Below are 17,092 nucleotides of genomic sequence, written 5' to 3'. Positions count from 1 at the left end.
AAAAACAGGGAGACAAATGGTCAGATAAAAAAAAAAACAGAGGCCACACGGACATGGGCGATGTGAATTCAAAAACAGGTAAATTTAATCACATTCTATCCAGAGTCATTTGCAACACGAAAACCCACAAAAAAGTATTCTGGTGTTGCTTAAAGCCTGCTGATATTTACACATTGTTGATGGTTGTAAAGCCATGGAGTTATCGACAGAGAGGTGCTTTGCCATTATATAAAAGTTTAAAGTCATTTTATATTAATTGTTTAAATGCAAACGGATTTCAAACATTTCAAATATGCCAATAGCAAAACTAAAATCGATCACTCGATTAAACTTGTTAGTGCACTAACCAAATGAAAAACATTTATAAATATTTCTAACAGGCTTTGTTTTGGCATTATTGGGTTATTTGCAAAACTGAAAATACACTGTGGAGTATGAACAGCCAACACAAGAGATGGCTAAACTAATCAAGGTAAACGAATAGAAGAGCTATTAAGCAGAAAGTTACGCCCGAATACAAATGGCCAGCAGAAAGGCAAATCAGTGTCGAGAAAAGTCACCTAATTGAGTAAGTGTCATCACCGGACCATTCGCATCCAGATCCGGAACTCTGAGTTCACTTTATATAGCACATATATGTGTGCTAGGGTGTGCTGATGGGTGTTGCGGTCGACGTCTGGTATCGCACTCTTTGTGGCAGTGGATTTGGAAATCGGGGACAGCAGACACGACACGTCAACTTGCAAATATACTGCTGAAAGGGGATAGGATTCTTACACCCAGAGAAAAATAGGGTACTTAATTTAAATCTCAATAATAAGTAAATATACAGCTCAAATTCCGGATGAACTCAAAATACTCTGTTTATATAGATTCATTCTTCTTAAATCAAAAGTATTTGGTATAACATCTTGATCTCTTACAATTGTTATTTTACTAAAATTAAAAGTAGTATTTTTGTTTGGATTTGAAAAAGGAAGCTACAAGATTTATCATACTTTGGTTTTGCTTTGATTTTGCGACTTTATTCTTTGGGTGCAGTTCAGTTTTGTTCAAATGACTCTGTTCTTGGTGTGTGCTGTTGTGGATATTTTATTTCATTTCATTTTATTGTATTTTATTCCTTTCCTGGCTTGTATTTTTTTGCCCACTTTCTGTTGTTCTTGGACGAGCTTTGTTGTGTGCTTTTGTTTTTATTTGTGTTCATAACATAAACTTTGTATTTTTATGCGAGACAAAGAGTGGGGACAGGAGACAGGGGATACAGGGCAGAGGACAGAGGACTGAGGACTGAGAAGTGAGCACTGAGGACCAAAACAACGACAACTGGAGAGACCAACTTGTTTGCGCTGGGAAATCAGTTAAGGACTTGGCGCACAGACTTGGCAGGACTTGAAATAATACACATATACACAAATATATTCACTGTCCCCGTTAGCGCTTGGCACTTTTTTGTTGTTCCTGCTTTAACACTTGAGTGGATTTTTGTGTTATTTTTGCACGAGTCCTGGGCGTTGATTTGGCTCGCCGGGGGGATCCGGAAGCGGCGGGACAAAGGACTCCTCATTTATTATGCGCGCCACAAATCGAAATCAACGAAGCAACTTGATTAAGATTTAACTAAGCAAACAGACTCGTATGCAGGAGTCTTACACCTACTGCGTTTTCCGCTTTTCCTCCGGAATTAGGTTTGCATTTCAATTTGAAATTGAAACAAGGATTGCAAATGTATGCAGGGGTACGAGCACAGACAACAACTGTTGTAAATTATGCAAAGTGTCAATGAACTTGCTGTTTATCTTGCCCGCTGGCAGGGGCTTACACAAAGCCAATTTAATATAAAGTGTAATAATTAAATAAAAAGCATAAATTTCGAGTAGACTAAATTTTATCCAGTAAGATGGATGTTTTTTTTTATTGAATTATTAAAGCTTTATAAAAACGAAGATTTTTACTGTCATAATTAAATTAACAGGCAGAAAGAATACAAAAAACATAAAATCATGGTCGCAAATACCCCTTTTCTCACTAATAGCCCCTTTTTATTTTTCAATAAATTCATTAAATTTATTCACATTTTTTAAAGGTCTTTTGTGCACAATTAATGAAATTCAACTTTAGGTGAAAGTTACAGAAAATTGTTGAGTGTTAGATTAGATTTCTTAATTTAAAATCATTTTTATTATATTGCTTGATTATTTTTTTATTTTTATTCATATTTATAATTTATAATATTAATACCCTTTTATAATTTTAATCGCCTGCATAACTTAATATATTGTTTTCATAAAACCCACATATACGCCATTTTAATGGGTATGTCACGTAAAAAATATTAATTAAAGCCAAACCACAGAAAGGGAGCATACTACATGAAGTTTGCGGTTGCCTGTAATTAATAAAACGTTCGATGGACAAAAAGCGGGAGGGACACACACAGTCCTATTCAATGGCCACTTTGGGGACTGAATCGGTTTTTATGGTTCGGCATTAGCATGAGCATTTTAAATAAATCTGCGGGCGGGGGGACAGCATTTTTTCGATTGCCACTGCCTTTGGTAAATTGCATATTGTTGCAGCCGGCAAACTGTCAACTGAACATCAATCTATTGACGGCCGGCGGGCGATAAGCTGCCCATCAAATCCCTTGGTCGCTATTAGAACGGGTCACGCTTTTGTTCGGAAGCTTAACGAGCTCAACCCCATCGATGGGGTAAAAAATAAAAACGATGACGCAGACATAAAAGAGGGTTTCGAATGCTTTAAGCGCTGCGTTTGAACGCCAACGGAGACTCTTTCATGTGGACTGCAAGGACGGACGGACAGTCGCTCCAAGGCACAGACACGGTCGAAACAGTAAAAGGATGCGCACCTCACCCACTCACACCAACACCCACACGCCCAGCCACGCCCTCTTACACGCCCAGCCAGGCCATTGTCCGGCCATTGTTCAATCCATTTGTAAAGGAACATGGGTATGCTACTTTAAATTGAAATTTAATTAAATTTACCCCTCAAAGAGATTCATTGAACATTAAATTAAAAGTATGAAGTAAATATAAAGATCATCTAAATTTCATGGAACAGAAACAACTAAAAATTTTGGAAAAGTATATATAATATAAAACTCTCTTTAAGCCTTGCATAAAAGCATTTAAATAAATCAATTATTAAGCTTTATAAAACAATTGTGAAATGCTATAGAACCTTTATGCACTTCAATATTTAAAAAGCTTCCCACAAATAAGAAGTTCAATTTTTGCGTAAATCTTTATTTAAAATCACAAAAACTCTTGATATAAGTTTGCTTTCACAACGGAAATCATAAATTTTCGCACACAAAAATCTCGATTAACTGCATGGCGCAGCAAAAGTTGAAAACTTTTCCGTTGGCAGTGGCATCTTTGGCGTCCCTGTATTGTACATATTTCATTAAAAGACAAAAAAAAAAGTGTCAGCCATAAATGCGCTTTAAAGCGCTTGTCAAAAACTTTTCCCTGTCACTGCGGCTTTCAAATTCTGCGAAGCAAAAGGGAAACTGCACTGCGGCGATAAGATATATACAAATATCGAAGGTAAAGGGCCAAGGATGCAACGTATGGATATATGCGGGGCTTGTCAAAACGCAAAAGCTATTAGACATGTCTAAACAAAGTCGCGTGGCTTTTGCACATTTCAGGTGCACTGAGGGCAAATTGAAAAGTCATGTCAAAAATAAACAAAATACTCTGCTAGATGGCAGGGAAGAAAATATGGGCAGCGAATTGTCAACGCTTTGCTGGCTTTCAAATTGAACGAGTCCAAACAACAGGAATTTCACAAACCAATGCACTTGGCAGGAACGGGAAAACAAAAATGAAATAAAACAATTACGCGTTTAATATATTTTCATTTAGTCCGGCAAAGCGAAGAGCTGCCAGAAAACAACGTAGAAAATATAGGGATAAGGGATAGGGGATAGGAATGGGAATGGAAATGGGAGTGCTCGTCCTTTGCTGCCTCATTTTTTACTTTTAATGAAGCGCAAGAATTTCTGTTGGATAATTTGTTAAGCGAACTTTGGCGGCCCGGAGGACGAGGCATCTTGGCCAGAAGGCAAAAAGCCAAACGGGGCCTGCGAAAACTTAGACAATGCAACAAGGACATACACACACACACAGCGACAGAAGAGCTGAAATTTGCTCTATAATTTGGCTTATTTCAGCCAGCAAATTTATAGAGTGGAGATGCAAAATGCTGCACCGGAAGTGGCCCCAACTGCCCAGGACTGCGAGTCGCAAGAGCAAGGAAGTGGGACGATGGACAAAGGGCGCGGGACGCAGTACGAGGCCACAGACAGCGCAAGATAAATGACACGCAAAAGCCAAGTGGCAGATTTTCATTTTTAATTAAAACAACGGTCAGGCAAAGCTTGGGCGAGCACGCTCTACCATAATGCATAGTAATAAACAATAATTAAAATGGTGGTCCTTTTTTTTCTCCGTCCGCAAATCCGCCACTGTTTTTTTTTCACTCTCTCGTGCTTTTCCACCACTCACCTGTTGTAATGTTGTACATGAAAATCTCACGCAGCAGCAGCAGCTCGTCTTCCGGTGCAGCGGAAATTGCACCAAACACTTCGTTCTCCGGCCAAACTTCCCTGCGGAATATAAAATAAAGGGATCCGTTAGAACGAAACCAGAAAAATGCGTTGAAACAAAGTTAAAACCTGGAAATAGTGGGCGAAATAAAATTATCTCTGCCCAACCTTTAAAACTGAAAATACACTAACAGGTATCTGGGAAAGTTGGCTAAATCATCATTTAGCATGGTACATAGTTTATCATTACATTATATTTTTTTTAAGCATGTCTACCTTCATTACGTAACACAGGTTATTATTTTAGTGTTTAGTTCAAATAAGTGTTTGTGTAGTGGATATCGATTTTTCGGCTTTCATTTTGGCCAAATGATTGCAGTAATGGTAATGAACAACAAAGACAAGTAGAGGTTGATTGCAGTTCATTCGCTTTGTTTAGGCTTTGATTACCAATTGTTCAGTTTGATTTATTGAGCCGAACAATATCCAGACACAGAAAACTTTATGTAAATGCTAAATTTTCATTTTATTCTGCATTCCAAACTAGTTAAATGCTAATACTTTCAGAGCTACTGGCTTAATAAAATCGGTTGATTTAGTCGAATATTCCCTTCAAATTCAACAAACATAACTCTTTCTATAGGCCCATAAAAATCGTTACTATTATCCCCAACCCAGCGTTAAAAAACAGCAGAAAAAGCAAGCGGGCAGCCACGTCATGAAGCAAAAATCGGAGCGCGTTTAGTGTGGGCAAACTGAAATTGATGCGTTTTAAATTGCGTCAGGATACAACGCCCGTTCTTCTTGGCCAGCATTTCACATGTTGTGTGTGTCCTGCTGCCTTTCTTTCCCTTTATTTTCAGAGCCAAACACAATATAATCCCCACCGCTCTGGCGATGCAGCGTTGCAGGCTTTTCGCAACGTTGCCACTGTTAATTTAATATTTGAAAGCAGCTTAATATGCAACGCACAGCAAAAACATAACGAGAAAGAGATGAAGCAACCAGAAGAGAGAGAAAGAGGTAGTATGGCTGGATTTGACACTGAAATTACTCTGGCAACCAAAAAAAAGTTTTATACTTACATACTAAATGTCAAAACACAACATTTAATATTTTATTTCAATTATATAAAAATTTAATCCTACTGATTTTCCTCGTATCAAATTAGTAACAGATAGAATGTAATATACAATTAACATCAACTATTTTTATAAACTGGATGCAAATAATTTAAACTATTGTTTTGAAAAGTTTTTAAAATACGATCAAATATTTGAATAAAACAAATGTTATCCCTATACAAAATATTACTCTTATAATTTTCCTTGTATAACGAATTTGATACATATAAAATTTAAAAACACTCGATACTATACATTTAATGGGTCTAAAATAAGTCCATAATCTTTAAAATTGTTTTGTAATAAATACATTGTACAAAAGTTAGAACTCTTCTCTTTTAAGTTAAATATACCCGAAGGGCCAACATTTTTGTGGCAGTGCCATCGAACGGCCTTGCCCGCTGTGCCAGTTCAAAGCCCGTTGTTCTTGGCCATATCAGTGGCAAGCAGGCAGGAATGAATGGGGAGAGTAAGTCCCTCTAAGCGACATATTTATGCTTATTTGTGGCCGTGCTTGTAGGCGATAGTGCAACTTATGTTTCCCGCTGTCGCCCAGCCAATAAATTGACTGACATGGCCATGGCTGCGCCCCTTGCACTTTGTTCCCTACTCTATGCCGTGGATGCCATGCATGTGTTCGTTTTGTAATCCTGCGGGTCTCATTTTTGGAGCTCGTTAGTTACCAGCACCAGCTAGATACAACAATGGCCAAAACAGCATCTATGGGGTGGCCAGAATTTTTCGGTTTGCGTCAACATTTGCGTGTGCTCATTTAAAAGTTATGCGACATATTTTCGTACAACTTTTACAGCCATGCGGCCTGGCGATAATTAGCGGTTTTTAGCAAGCCAGTATATTGGTCAGGGACGAATATTGGTTAATTATGGACCATGAAAAATCTATAAAATCCATCGGCCAGGCGGTTGAGGCTTTTGGCTTTTTAGTTTGATTAAATTCAATATTGTTGTGCTGTGCGGCCAGCGGATAAACTATTTATTTCAGTGGAAAAACGCTGGCAGCTAGGCTAAACATTTTAAATCTCATTGAATGAAACTGGATTAATAATGAAACGATATGCTGGCCAATGCAGGATTATGTTAGCTGGAATGCCAGGGGTTTGGCCAGAAATTCAGTGATTAAATTTATAATAAGCAATGTGTTTAAAAATTTTCATAGTTTTTCGCACGCAAAAAAATTAATTTTAATAATTTATTAGAGAGAATTGTACTCTGATTGACCATTACGAATAGAGAGCATTGCATTAAAAAGGTAAAAAGGATTTAACACAACCACTATATACGTTTGATCATTATAATATAAATTTTTCAATTAAATAACCAAAAATGAGGATTTAAAGGTTGTCATATTGATCCAACGATTAAATGAAATATATATGTGCATATATAATACTGCTATAAAAACATTGATTTATCTAAAAACTTGCAATTTTACAGCGAAAAAATTATATGAAACATACATATTTCATGGATTACAAGTCCAAAATTCTTAAAATTCATGGTTTTAATTAGGCAAATGACGCAATTTTCTATAATACAATGCTGCACTTCGGTTCTAGATTTTCTGCTTTACTTGCAACGCTAATGAACGTACTTTGAATTGAGCAAACGCGAGCCGAATGCTGGCTTAAAAGCTGAAATGATAAATATTTCCAGTCAACAAAATCAGCAAGAGATGTGCAAAGGCAAAATAAAAGACGAAAGCGAAGCTTGCCGTTGCTATGCTAAATAAGCGAATCAGCAGACGCTTAAATAAGCTTAGTTAAAAGGCGGGCAAAGTGGGCGGGGAAGCGGTGGGTGAGGAACTGAAAGTGGTAGCCAAAGTGAAGTTTGAATAAACATTTTGCGCATTTACTTCACTTAAAAGTTTGTTTTTTCCAAGCACATATTTCTGGGCACCCATTAAGCCAACGTTAGAGAAAGCAAAACCACTAGCACGAAAATCCAGAAACGCTACCAATTTCGTTTTTTCCCTTTCGCCCAACTTAAATGAAAAACCCGTAATAGTGTGACTTTGCAAGTATTTAAAAATTCTGGGCAGACACACATACCCGTTTACATCATCCTCAATGCACTTACGTGCCAGGTCAGGCACATATGTGCGAATGCCTGTTGTGATCACAAACTCCAGTTTATTTTCAATGTTTTGCTTAACCAAAAAATGTCTCATTGCCAGCTAGAGAGAAAATATAGCAGAGCCATATAAAGAGAAAAACATACCCTGAAGCTTTGGATTTGCCATGCAAAAATATGTTTGCGTCTTAGGTGTCATTTTTACAAAAATAAAGCATGTTTTTTTTTGACAACTTTATAAACATTCAAGAAATTAAGTTTTAAAAATCATTACAAGAAGGAAAAATGAAGTATAATCAAGTAGCTTGCTAAAAAAAATATAAACTACATCTGAAAGAGGTTTTATCTATCAACCTTTTAAAGCTTGGTTTAACAGATTTACTTAATCAATTTCAATACAAAATCAATTAAAAAACGTTGAAAAATGAACAAAATATACAACATGTACAAAATCTTGAAAAATATTTAATATTAAAGCCCGTTGTTCTTGGCATAAGATGTTTTTAAAAGCACTGTGACATTTTTTAATAGTATTAGTCTTTAATAACTCACTGTGTTAAATATAAAATTTAATGAAAAGGTCAATTAAGGAGACTCTCTTCTAGTGAATGCAAAATAAAGTGAATGTACCCCCGAGGACAAAAACTGCTAGGCAACGGAGCACAAAAAAGTTCCAGACAATAGCTAGACAAAGGGGCGGGAGCCGGGGCGTGGTCGTGGGCAGTGGGTGCAACCTTGGGGACTGCTCTATATGCATATCGCATTTTAATTTATTAGCACAAAAAGTGTCTAGACCTTTTTAAGCTGCCACTGCAACAGCAGCAGCCGAGTTGGCAAGCAAAAATTGTATTCATTTTAATGTAGCAATTTTCGTTGGCAACAATTAAAATGTACATAAATTTCGAGGAAGCACGTTATGAAGCCTTCTCACTCACTGGCAACGCTTCCTTCGAATAAACCCCATCAATTTGCACAGAGCTGGTGCTTCCAGCATCGCAGACTCCTATTTGCAGATGCCATCAATTGGATTCCTTTGAGAGAGCTCTTTCCGACCAGAACCAACAGGCAGCAGGTGGAAAATTTTAATGAGGTTGTAATTAAATGACTTGGAAATATTTAAGCCACGTTTTCGATTGCTCCGGCACCAGCCTTTGACACTGCGACATCTGCCGATACTGCTGTGCGGGTGGTGTTGGCCTTACTTAAATGTTGATGCGCAAAAGATAAATTATTTTCACGCAATTTTCCCGAGCAAACAATAAACATTTCTTGAGCGCGTCTTCAATGGGCTTTACATAATTGAGCTGGCAATTAAATTGAAAGGCAAGCAGAGAGGAGGAGCTCCTCTGACCTGGTTCCATCCACATCCACAGCCACCTCACCTTCCTTGCGGTTTGTTGACTGAAAAATTGCAGGCGACAGGGACAAAAACCGGGCACCGAGAAATTGCCTGAAATGCAGGGCTCTGGGCTCCACCGACTCGACTCTTATTATCTGGCCAAAAGGAGAGCAAGGACAAGGAATTCCGGGCGCAGCCATTATCTGTAGTTACCGGGGTGCCGGCGTGCTCTGCCTTAACAATAAATAAAAACTATTTAATTTGAGGGCAGCAGAGAACAGCAAAGGTGCTTCGTGCCTGGGAGCAAAAAATATGAAAAAAAAAAACGGGAAGAAAATAAAATTCGATAAAAGCCAGCGAAGTCGCGCACAAAAGGACACACAGGGCCAAGCGGATTTTTTTCCCATTTTGAATAGAGTTAATTTATTATGCGAATTGCTTTCGTACCTTTGCCGCGGCGCAGTCAATGTCAAGTTATTAAAGGGGGATTTTCAAAGGGATTACGACTGGAGCCGGACCCCAACAACAGAGTTCAGAGACCAGCCAATGGCATTTTTAATGTCCACCATCCCGACTCACCTGGCAGCCCGCAGAAGGGCGACGGCCTGGTCCAGTTTCTCGGAACGCAGCAGTTTATTTATGCGAATCATGCAATCCTCGCTGAAAGTAGAAGACGACCAAGAAACATAATAGGAACACGTTGTACAATTGGAAATCGAACTGGCTGCCGCGTAATAATGGGTTGTTCGGGGCAGCAAGGAAGGACGTAAATAGGAAAAGTTGCAACTGACTCACCGCTGATCATCGATGGATTTCTCGGATGCGGCATCGAAGGGCATCGGCTGCTCGTCCTCCGGCATTTCCAAATCTGCGGACAGCAGGCTGCACACTTCCGTTGCCAATTCAGCCCATTTGCTCGACAATTCTTCCTGCAATTATGCATTAATAAATTATTTACGATACGCCATTGTTTGCAAATAGATTATCACAGAGGGAAATTAGTCTTTACGTAAATGTGAAAGCGGCGGAATTAATTACACCATATATATACAGTGATACTAACCAAATATCTAATAATACCAGCACTTTGCAAGTGACAAAGCAAAATCGATTAAAAACTGAACATCCAAATGAAATAAAAATATTCTCTTAGAGAGAAAATGCTAATTAAATGTTAAATTGGTAGCCTAGAGGTACTCTGCAATTGTATCATTATTTTATGATTTAGTTAAAGACCAAATTTCTTGCGGTAAAAGTTTAAAAACCATTGTATTATGGAACCTTTATATATCAAGAATAATATTATATATATATTATAATATCTTACTGTATATTGCAAGTAGACAAAAATCTATCTGTTGTCATTTATGTTTTTAAAGTCTTATATATTCAACCGCTGTGTTGTTTTGTATATTATAAATTCATCTGTCTAAAAGGGTATTCCTATACCAATGTTTTAAATTTACTAACTATGCTGGTATTAAAAAAAATTGCTACAAATTTAAACCATTGTTTTCGAATTTTTTGCCTTATTCGACCTGTTAACAATGCTTATTAATTGAACATCAACGTCCGACGTCCTTCTAAATACAAGGGCATGGCAAACGGTATTTTTATTTCATTAAATTTCCGAATCAATGGCGAGGGGAAACTACTATTTGTACACGGTATGATAACGATATGCACGGCAAACTACTTTAAAAAAAAAAAAAATCAATTAGTAGCGATTCCAAATTGAAATCTGCAAAAAAAAAACCTAAACTTCAAAAAAAAACGCATTTTGTATAAATTTAATAATAAAGGTTGTTTTTTACAATTAAATTGTTAATGAAAGCCATCTGAATAAAAAGTATCTTAAATTCGGTTCTCTTTATTATTGTTTTTTTATTTGTTTTACTTAATGTTTGCTTATTTTACACGTTACACAATTCCACACTTTTTGTTTATCGCTCGTTTAATTTTTGGCATGTTAAAAGAGGAGGAACATGCAAATGTTTGTGTCGTTTGTCATGTTTTTCGCTCGGCAGCAAGGACAAATATTTATGAATTAATTGTTGAAAAATTGATGTGCTGAACGCGTGTGCGTGTGCTAATAACAATGGCACGGCAGCACGACCGCAACTATACAAATAAATACGTCAAAAATTAACACAATTGAAGGTTGCAAAAAATAAAATTAATCTTGTTCGCGTCAGCTTCCGCATCTCGACGACCACCCGTCGGCTTAAAAGGACCAAATCGAGGGCCAAAAAATTGCGCAGAAAATGCCGAGCCTTTGCAGGTTGCAGTCGCCAACAGTTGTGGAAACTCGAAAGGCCAGTGGGCACTGCCCGGAAATCACGCTCAGCGGTGCGTCCTGTCCCAACGCGACAAAGTGTGCGAAAACAAAAGATGGTTAGGTATACAAAAGGATCTGGGCATCCTGATAAAACACGAACTCAAAATACTCTAATAAGATGTTTGAGCATTTTTTAAGTTTTATAAGAGAAAGATTATAAATTAAAATAATTTTTATTAGATACAAACAAATTGATTTAAAACTAAAAAAAAAACGAATCTATTGATTTCATTTCAAGTAATACATATACTATCTCCATCTGAGCGTATTTTGGAAAAATAAAAAAACGCACAACCAAGCTTTTTGAAAAGGGTCAAAGCGGCGGAAAAAAAACGGAAGCCTGGTAGACCCATTGCCGAAAGTTTTTCACATTTTCCGCGAGTGTGAGAGTGTGTTAGTTCGCGGGTGCGTTAACGAAGGTCACTTGCAATTGTGCACCATGAAAATAATACGCACACGAAGAAGAAAGTACACAAAAGCCCGAGTCGTTATTGAATAATAAAGAAACGTAGCTGGGGTAGTAGCTTCATGTTTTTTTGTTTTCTTTTCTTCCATATTTTCAGTCAATTAAATTTCACGATCAAACCCATAAATCTTTAATGGTCATAGCATAGACGACAATTGTTTTTTCTGTATTGCTTTTATTTGCTTTTGCCTGCAATTCGTTTTAAATTTTATTGGCAATTTAGGGCGTATTTTATGGCTTGCACAGCGGGTGCTGACCAGCAGGCTTAAATAAAGTTATTTAATGCGACCATTTATTCTTAAAACAATAAACAGAGTGTATAGTATATTTAGCCAGTTCTTATTTTAAGTTTATCCAAGTATTTTTGATATGTTATGTATCTTATTTATTTATTGCCATAAATTTCAAAATTCATAATCAACACCTTTCCAATGTTTAAAAAGGTCGTGGAGATTTAAACAGACTTTTTTATTTTGAATGTGTCTTCTCTTACCTCAGTGGGTTGTGGTGCAGTTGACGGTTTGGACTTGGCCACCGGCTGCTTCTTTTTGCGACCACCGCCACCACCGCGCCGCTTGTCCTGCACCACCACAGAGTCCTGGCAGAAGCGCTCCATCATTTTAATGAACACGTTGGCCGTTTCCACTACATCGCGAAGGAACACCCTGTGGAGATGGAGCATAGGGGTTAGTTAACAAAATGAAAATATATTGTAATTAAATTCTTTATTATACATGTGTGCACTGCACACGAATCAAAATTGAATTCGTCGGATGTTGGCCCTGTATCTGTGTGAAAAATGCATGCCACATTGCACAAAATTCAATTAAATTTGTGCAAATGCTCAATTCTTTTCAACTCAATTCCATTGGGTCGAATTCAATTTACAAATAATTATTTATGTTTATTCCACACCCTCAGTAATTAACAAATCAATATCGAGATCGACTAAACATTTAAATGGTTTGGCACACATGCTTTTTAATTTTAATAGATTAACACATATATATTTGAAATTCGTTCAGATAACAAAAAACATAAATAAATTGAAGTTTTTTTTCTGCCTCTAAAAGGCTCAGAAAAGAATTAATTTTTTTAACGCAAAACATAAATAAACGTTTAACTTTCAAAAAAGTTAAACAGGTCGACTATCAGTTACTAGAATTGATTTAATAAAAAATGTTTCTGTTGTCTGAAAATAAATTTTCAAATAGAAGTCATATTTCGTCGAAATAGTTTTATGTATTTTAGTTACTGAAAATTCTCTTAATAATGTTCAATAAATGTTCTAAATTCATGAAGAACTTCATACGTATAAATCAAAGTCGACCATCAATAACCTTTTGGTATTTATTGAATATCATCGAGTACATTAAAATGGCAAAAAGCTGCCCCGCCCACAGACTTCCCGCCCACTCACTGGCCTCGAGAAAAAGTTTCCCACCATGACGGACTAACCAACCCAACCCGATTCGGGCTGAGTGATGATGTGGCCTCTCATTTTGGCGTTGCCTTTGCTGTCGAAGCCGATGACGCCTCCAATTAGCAAATTACCCTCAAAATGTGAAAAGGCAACCGACAAAAAAAAAAAAGAAGCAGAAGACAGCCGCCAAACTGCCAAAATCAGCTGCCGCTATGCAGACCTAACTTCCGCTTTGTTTTAGCCGGCCCGAACCCGAAAAACAAAAGCCAACGTCATTGTGCACGTCAATTTGTTAAAATGATTGATTGTCGTTTGAATAATGAAAATCGCGCGAGTCACCGAAGAGGACAATTCAAAAAAGGCCGAGTATGCAAAGTAGACGGCCCTTAATGGGTCCCAAAAACACGAACCAATAAATAGAGACGATAGAAAGCTTTGGCAAAAAACAATTCGATCAAATATAGGAAGGTCAGATTAATTAGTATATATTTTAGAATGCAGTTAAAATTTCTGGGTAATGATTAAAAGATTCCTTAAATATTACGAGCATTATAAAATAGAGCATGGCCTCTTAAATAAACGTATTTGTATGTAATTAATATAAATCTAAAATAGATTTAAAATAGTATATTTTTTCGAAAGTAATAAAAATTCCATAAATTAAATTACGATTTTGTACTTCTTTGCATGGGTTATAAAAAACCGAATGCAGAAAGAATACTGTTTAAGCTCTCGAATCTCTGCTCCGATTTAAACATGATTTGACAATATTTTCACCAGCATACGCGGGAATAATCCATATTCAAGTCGTTCAGCCTTCACCACTCTAATTGCTATGTCCCAGGTCCATAAAAGTGGCAACATTGCGTTGGCGGTGAAAATGGGAAATGGCCAAAAAAGGTCATGGCGCGCTGTCACTCGGCGATGCCACTGAAATTTATGCAAACTCATTGCGAATTTTAATGCCCCGCCTGAGCTTCGCTGCAGGAGTTTTCAGCATCGGCATTTTTGAATGCGGTCAATGGGCCACAATGCAGCTGGCGAAGTGACCAAGGTAGCCGGCGACCGGGGAAATGAATTTGTAATGAAAGTGGTTATCCGAAATTCGTTGCCCCGACCAGCAGGAATCGATGGCATAGATGCATAGACATTTAGCCAAATTAAACAGGCAAATAATTCAAAAGCGTGGGTTCTGCGACATCAAATAAAAGTCAAACGCATGTTCTAGGAGTGCGCACATTTAATTTAATGCAGTGATGGTTTGTCGATTTACTACACTAACTAAGGGGTTTACCAAAAGTTATAGATTATGTTCCTAAGGAGGTTGCAACTTGTAAATATCTTTAAAAGTCTATGAAAAAAAAAACCGTGTTTAAAATATCAATATTTAGGTGAGATCTGATATTCTCAAATCAATAATATTTTCCAACAATATGAGGACTTAACTGGCTTTAATGGCTACACTATGTTCTTAAAATGTTGCAAACAACTTTTTGAGTAACAGACAATATTCAAATATATAGTTTTTAAAACTTAAAAGTCTTTTTAAACAAAGTTCTTATTAGTAACCTTAAGAAACTTTAAAGGATTTAATACCTTGAGACGCTCAAAAGATAACTAAATATAAACATTGTATATCAGAACTATCAATATTATAAGTGCCTAGCCAAGTATTAAAACGTAAACTTGCTCGGTGGTTAAGTTTAACCTAGTTAAGCAACATGAATTATCTTGAGCAATTAGAAACTCCAATAAATTACACGTCTATAATAGAGCTAAACAAGCCGAATATTGAAGAGCCGCATAGAGCAGTAGTTGAATAGAACCCAGTTAGCATTTACCAGCCAATTGCAAGATATTTGGCCATTTGTATTGATCAACTACTGTCAGCAGTGACCACAACTGACGTGAGTTTGAGTCCGGGTGTGGCCGGAGTCGCAATTGATGATAAAAGGGCTCAGTTGACTGCAAGGCGCAACCGACAGGCGGTGAATGGATTGTGGTGCACGTGGATTTGAAATTTGAGTAGGACTATGTGTGGGCATCCCTGTCTCCGTAGCCATATCAGTTGCTGTCCTGTTTGCGGGTGCTGTGTGGTGCACATTTGATGATAACTGAAATGTGAAATGAATCAAGCGCAGCCACGCCAGCGGCCATGTCACCGCAAAGATGTCTGTGGTGGCAGCATTACCGGCAGACATAGCGCAAAAACTGCTGGTAGCTGCGGCCTTTGGATGCACCTTATACCATCTAGTGCTGTAAGGCCAGCTATTTTGCCCCATTTAGTGGTTTATGAGTCACAAATGTTGGTAAATATATAAAGAAACAAAAATTTGTGGATATAAAAGTTAGCAACATATCTTAAAATATAAAAAAATTTATGTATAAGAAGTCAGGTAAGTTTTTCACAACAAATGTCGCTTTCGACTTTATTTATTTTTAAATTGGCTACTTTACTCTGGTAAAGGGTATCTATTGTAAGTACACTACATCTATCGACACATTTTTGCCATGACACCAAACAATATTTATTATCGTGCTATAGAAAATAAATCTTTTCAGCGACTTAAAGGGACATTTATTTTTAGACACAGTCGCTTTAGGTCCCAATGGATTTTTAAAATTGTTTGCTATTATACTACGTATATTCATATTCATTCATGTTTTGCCTACTCTTCAATCAGAGTAAAAGCCAACACTGCTGTTAGTAGATGACAGTGGTGGAGGTGGCACTGCAGATACGGATGCTGGTGGCACCTGACCACAACGCCAAGTAACCGCAGCGGATACGGGGTGGGCGGTTTGATAGTTGCACAACATATTGCATACCACAAACCATTTTACAAGCGGATCCAAATCGATTGCCCAGCCTCACCGCTCTAATGATGCGCAGGTGCAAATCGAGTCACCCTACCATTTCTCAAACACCCATTTCCACTTCTACACAGCAATGAAAGATGGGCGTCTGCTTTAAAAACAGCCCAAAATCTAATATAAGTTTGCTTTAGCAATTACATGCCGAAGATTAGTTGCACATAAGTCACAAAAACTGCTGCTGCAACTTTAACAACCTTTATACATTTTTTTTTAAGGAAAAACAAAAATGAAATACTGTTTAAACTCTTAATAACAGTTGTTTGTTCATTGTTTTTCGAAAAATGTTCAAGCTAATAAAGTTTGTTTTAATAAATGTTAAAAACACAATTGCTATGTCTTGGATTAAAGACCTCTTTTTTCTCTATGCACACATACTCAATCTCAAGCACATGTGTCCAACGAAGCCTGGCAGCAGGACAAAGATAAATCGTTAATAAATTATTTATAATTAATTTGTATGCACGCGGTTTTGTAACTTCTGGCTGCCTTTGCTGTTGTTGTTGCGCCTGATTTGATATTCGCGTTTACGCTGATTAAATGGACGTCGGCAGCCACAATGGCAGGGAAAATGAGAAGAAGCAGTTCAAGTAGCAGCAGGTTGAACATACAGAATTAATTAGAACACTTGGGTGTTTTTGGGGATGGTCAGCAGAGTTCAAGGGTCGGGGACCTGGAATCGGGAATATGGGATATGGAATATGGAGCTGGGGATTGTCTTTGCGTCGGGCTCGAACGCCGCAGGTTGAATAAATGATAAAATGTAATTGCGCTCAGACACCGACCGTCAGAACGACTATTTGTGGGCAGTTTCTTGGTTTGTTGCTGGCTTAAGACGTTTATAATGAAAATATTATTA

The 17,092-nt window shown here is 37.4% G+C and overlaps 1 protein-coding gene across 2 annotated transcripts in view; it reads right to left on the bottom strand.

The window, feature by feature from the left end:
* LOC128252825 (protein timeless homolog) overlaps positions 1-17,092 on the bottom strand; it is a 76,245-nt gene that overhangs the window by 41,354 nt on the left and 17,799 nt on the right. For both annotated transcript variants that reach the window (XM_052980921.1, XM_052980922.1), the window contains 4 exons: positions 12,430-12,601; positions 9,928-10,061; positions 9,712-9,792; positions 4,539-4,639 (listed from right to left, as the gene is read on the bottom strand). In XM_052980921.1, coding sequence (XP_052836881.1) covers positions 4,539-4,639; positions 9,712-9,792; positions 9,928-10,061; positions 12,430-12,601 — 488 coding nt within the window. The remainder of the gene's footprint in view (positions 1-4,538; positions 4,640-9,711; positions 9,793-9,927; positions 10,062-12,429; positions 12,602-17,092) is intronic.

Source organism: Drosophila gunungcola, chromosome 3R, assembly GCF_025200985.1.
Source record: "Drosophila gunungcola strain Sukarami chromosome 3R, Dgunungcola_SK_2, whole genome shotgun sequence".
In the NCBI taxonomy this organism is placed as follows: domain Eukaryota; kingdom Metazoa; phylum Arthropoda; class Insecta; order Diptera; family Drosophilidae; genus Drosophila; species Drosophila gunungcola.
The sequence above is the reverse complement of the archived record's forward strand: the minus strand, read 5'-3'. Positions and strand labels throughout refer to the sequence as shown.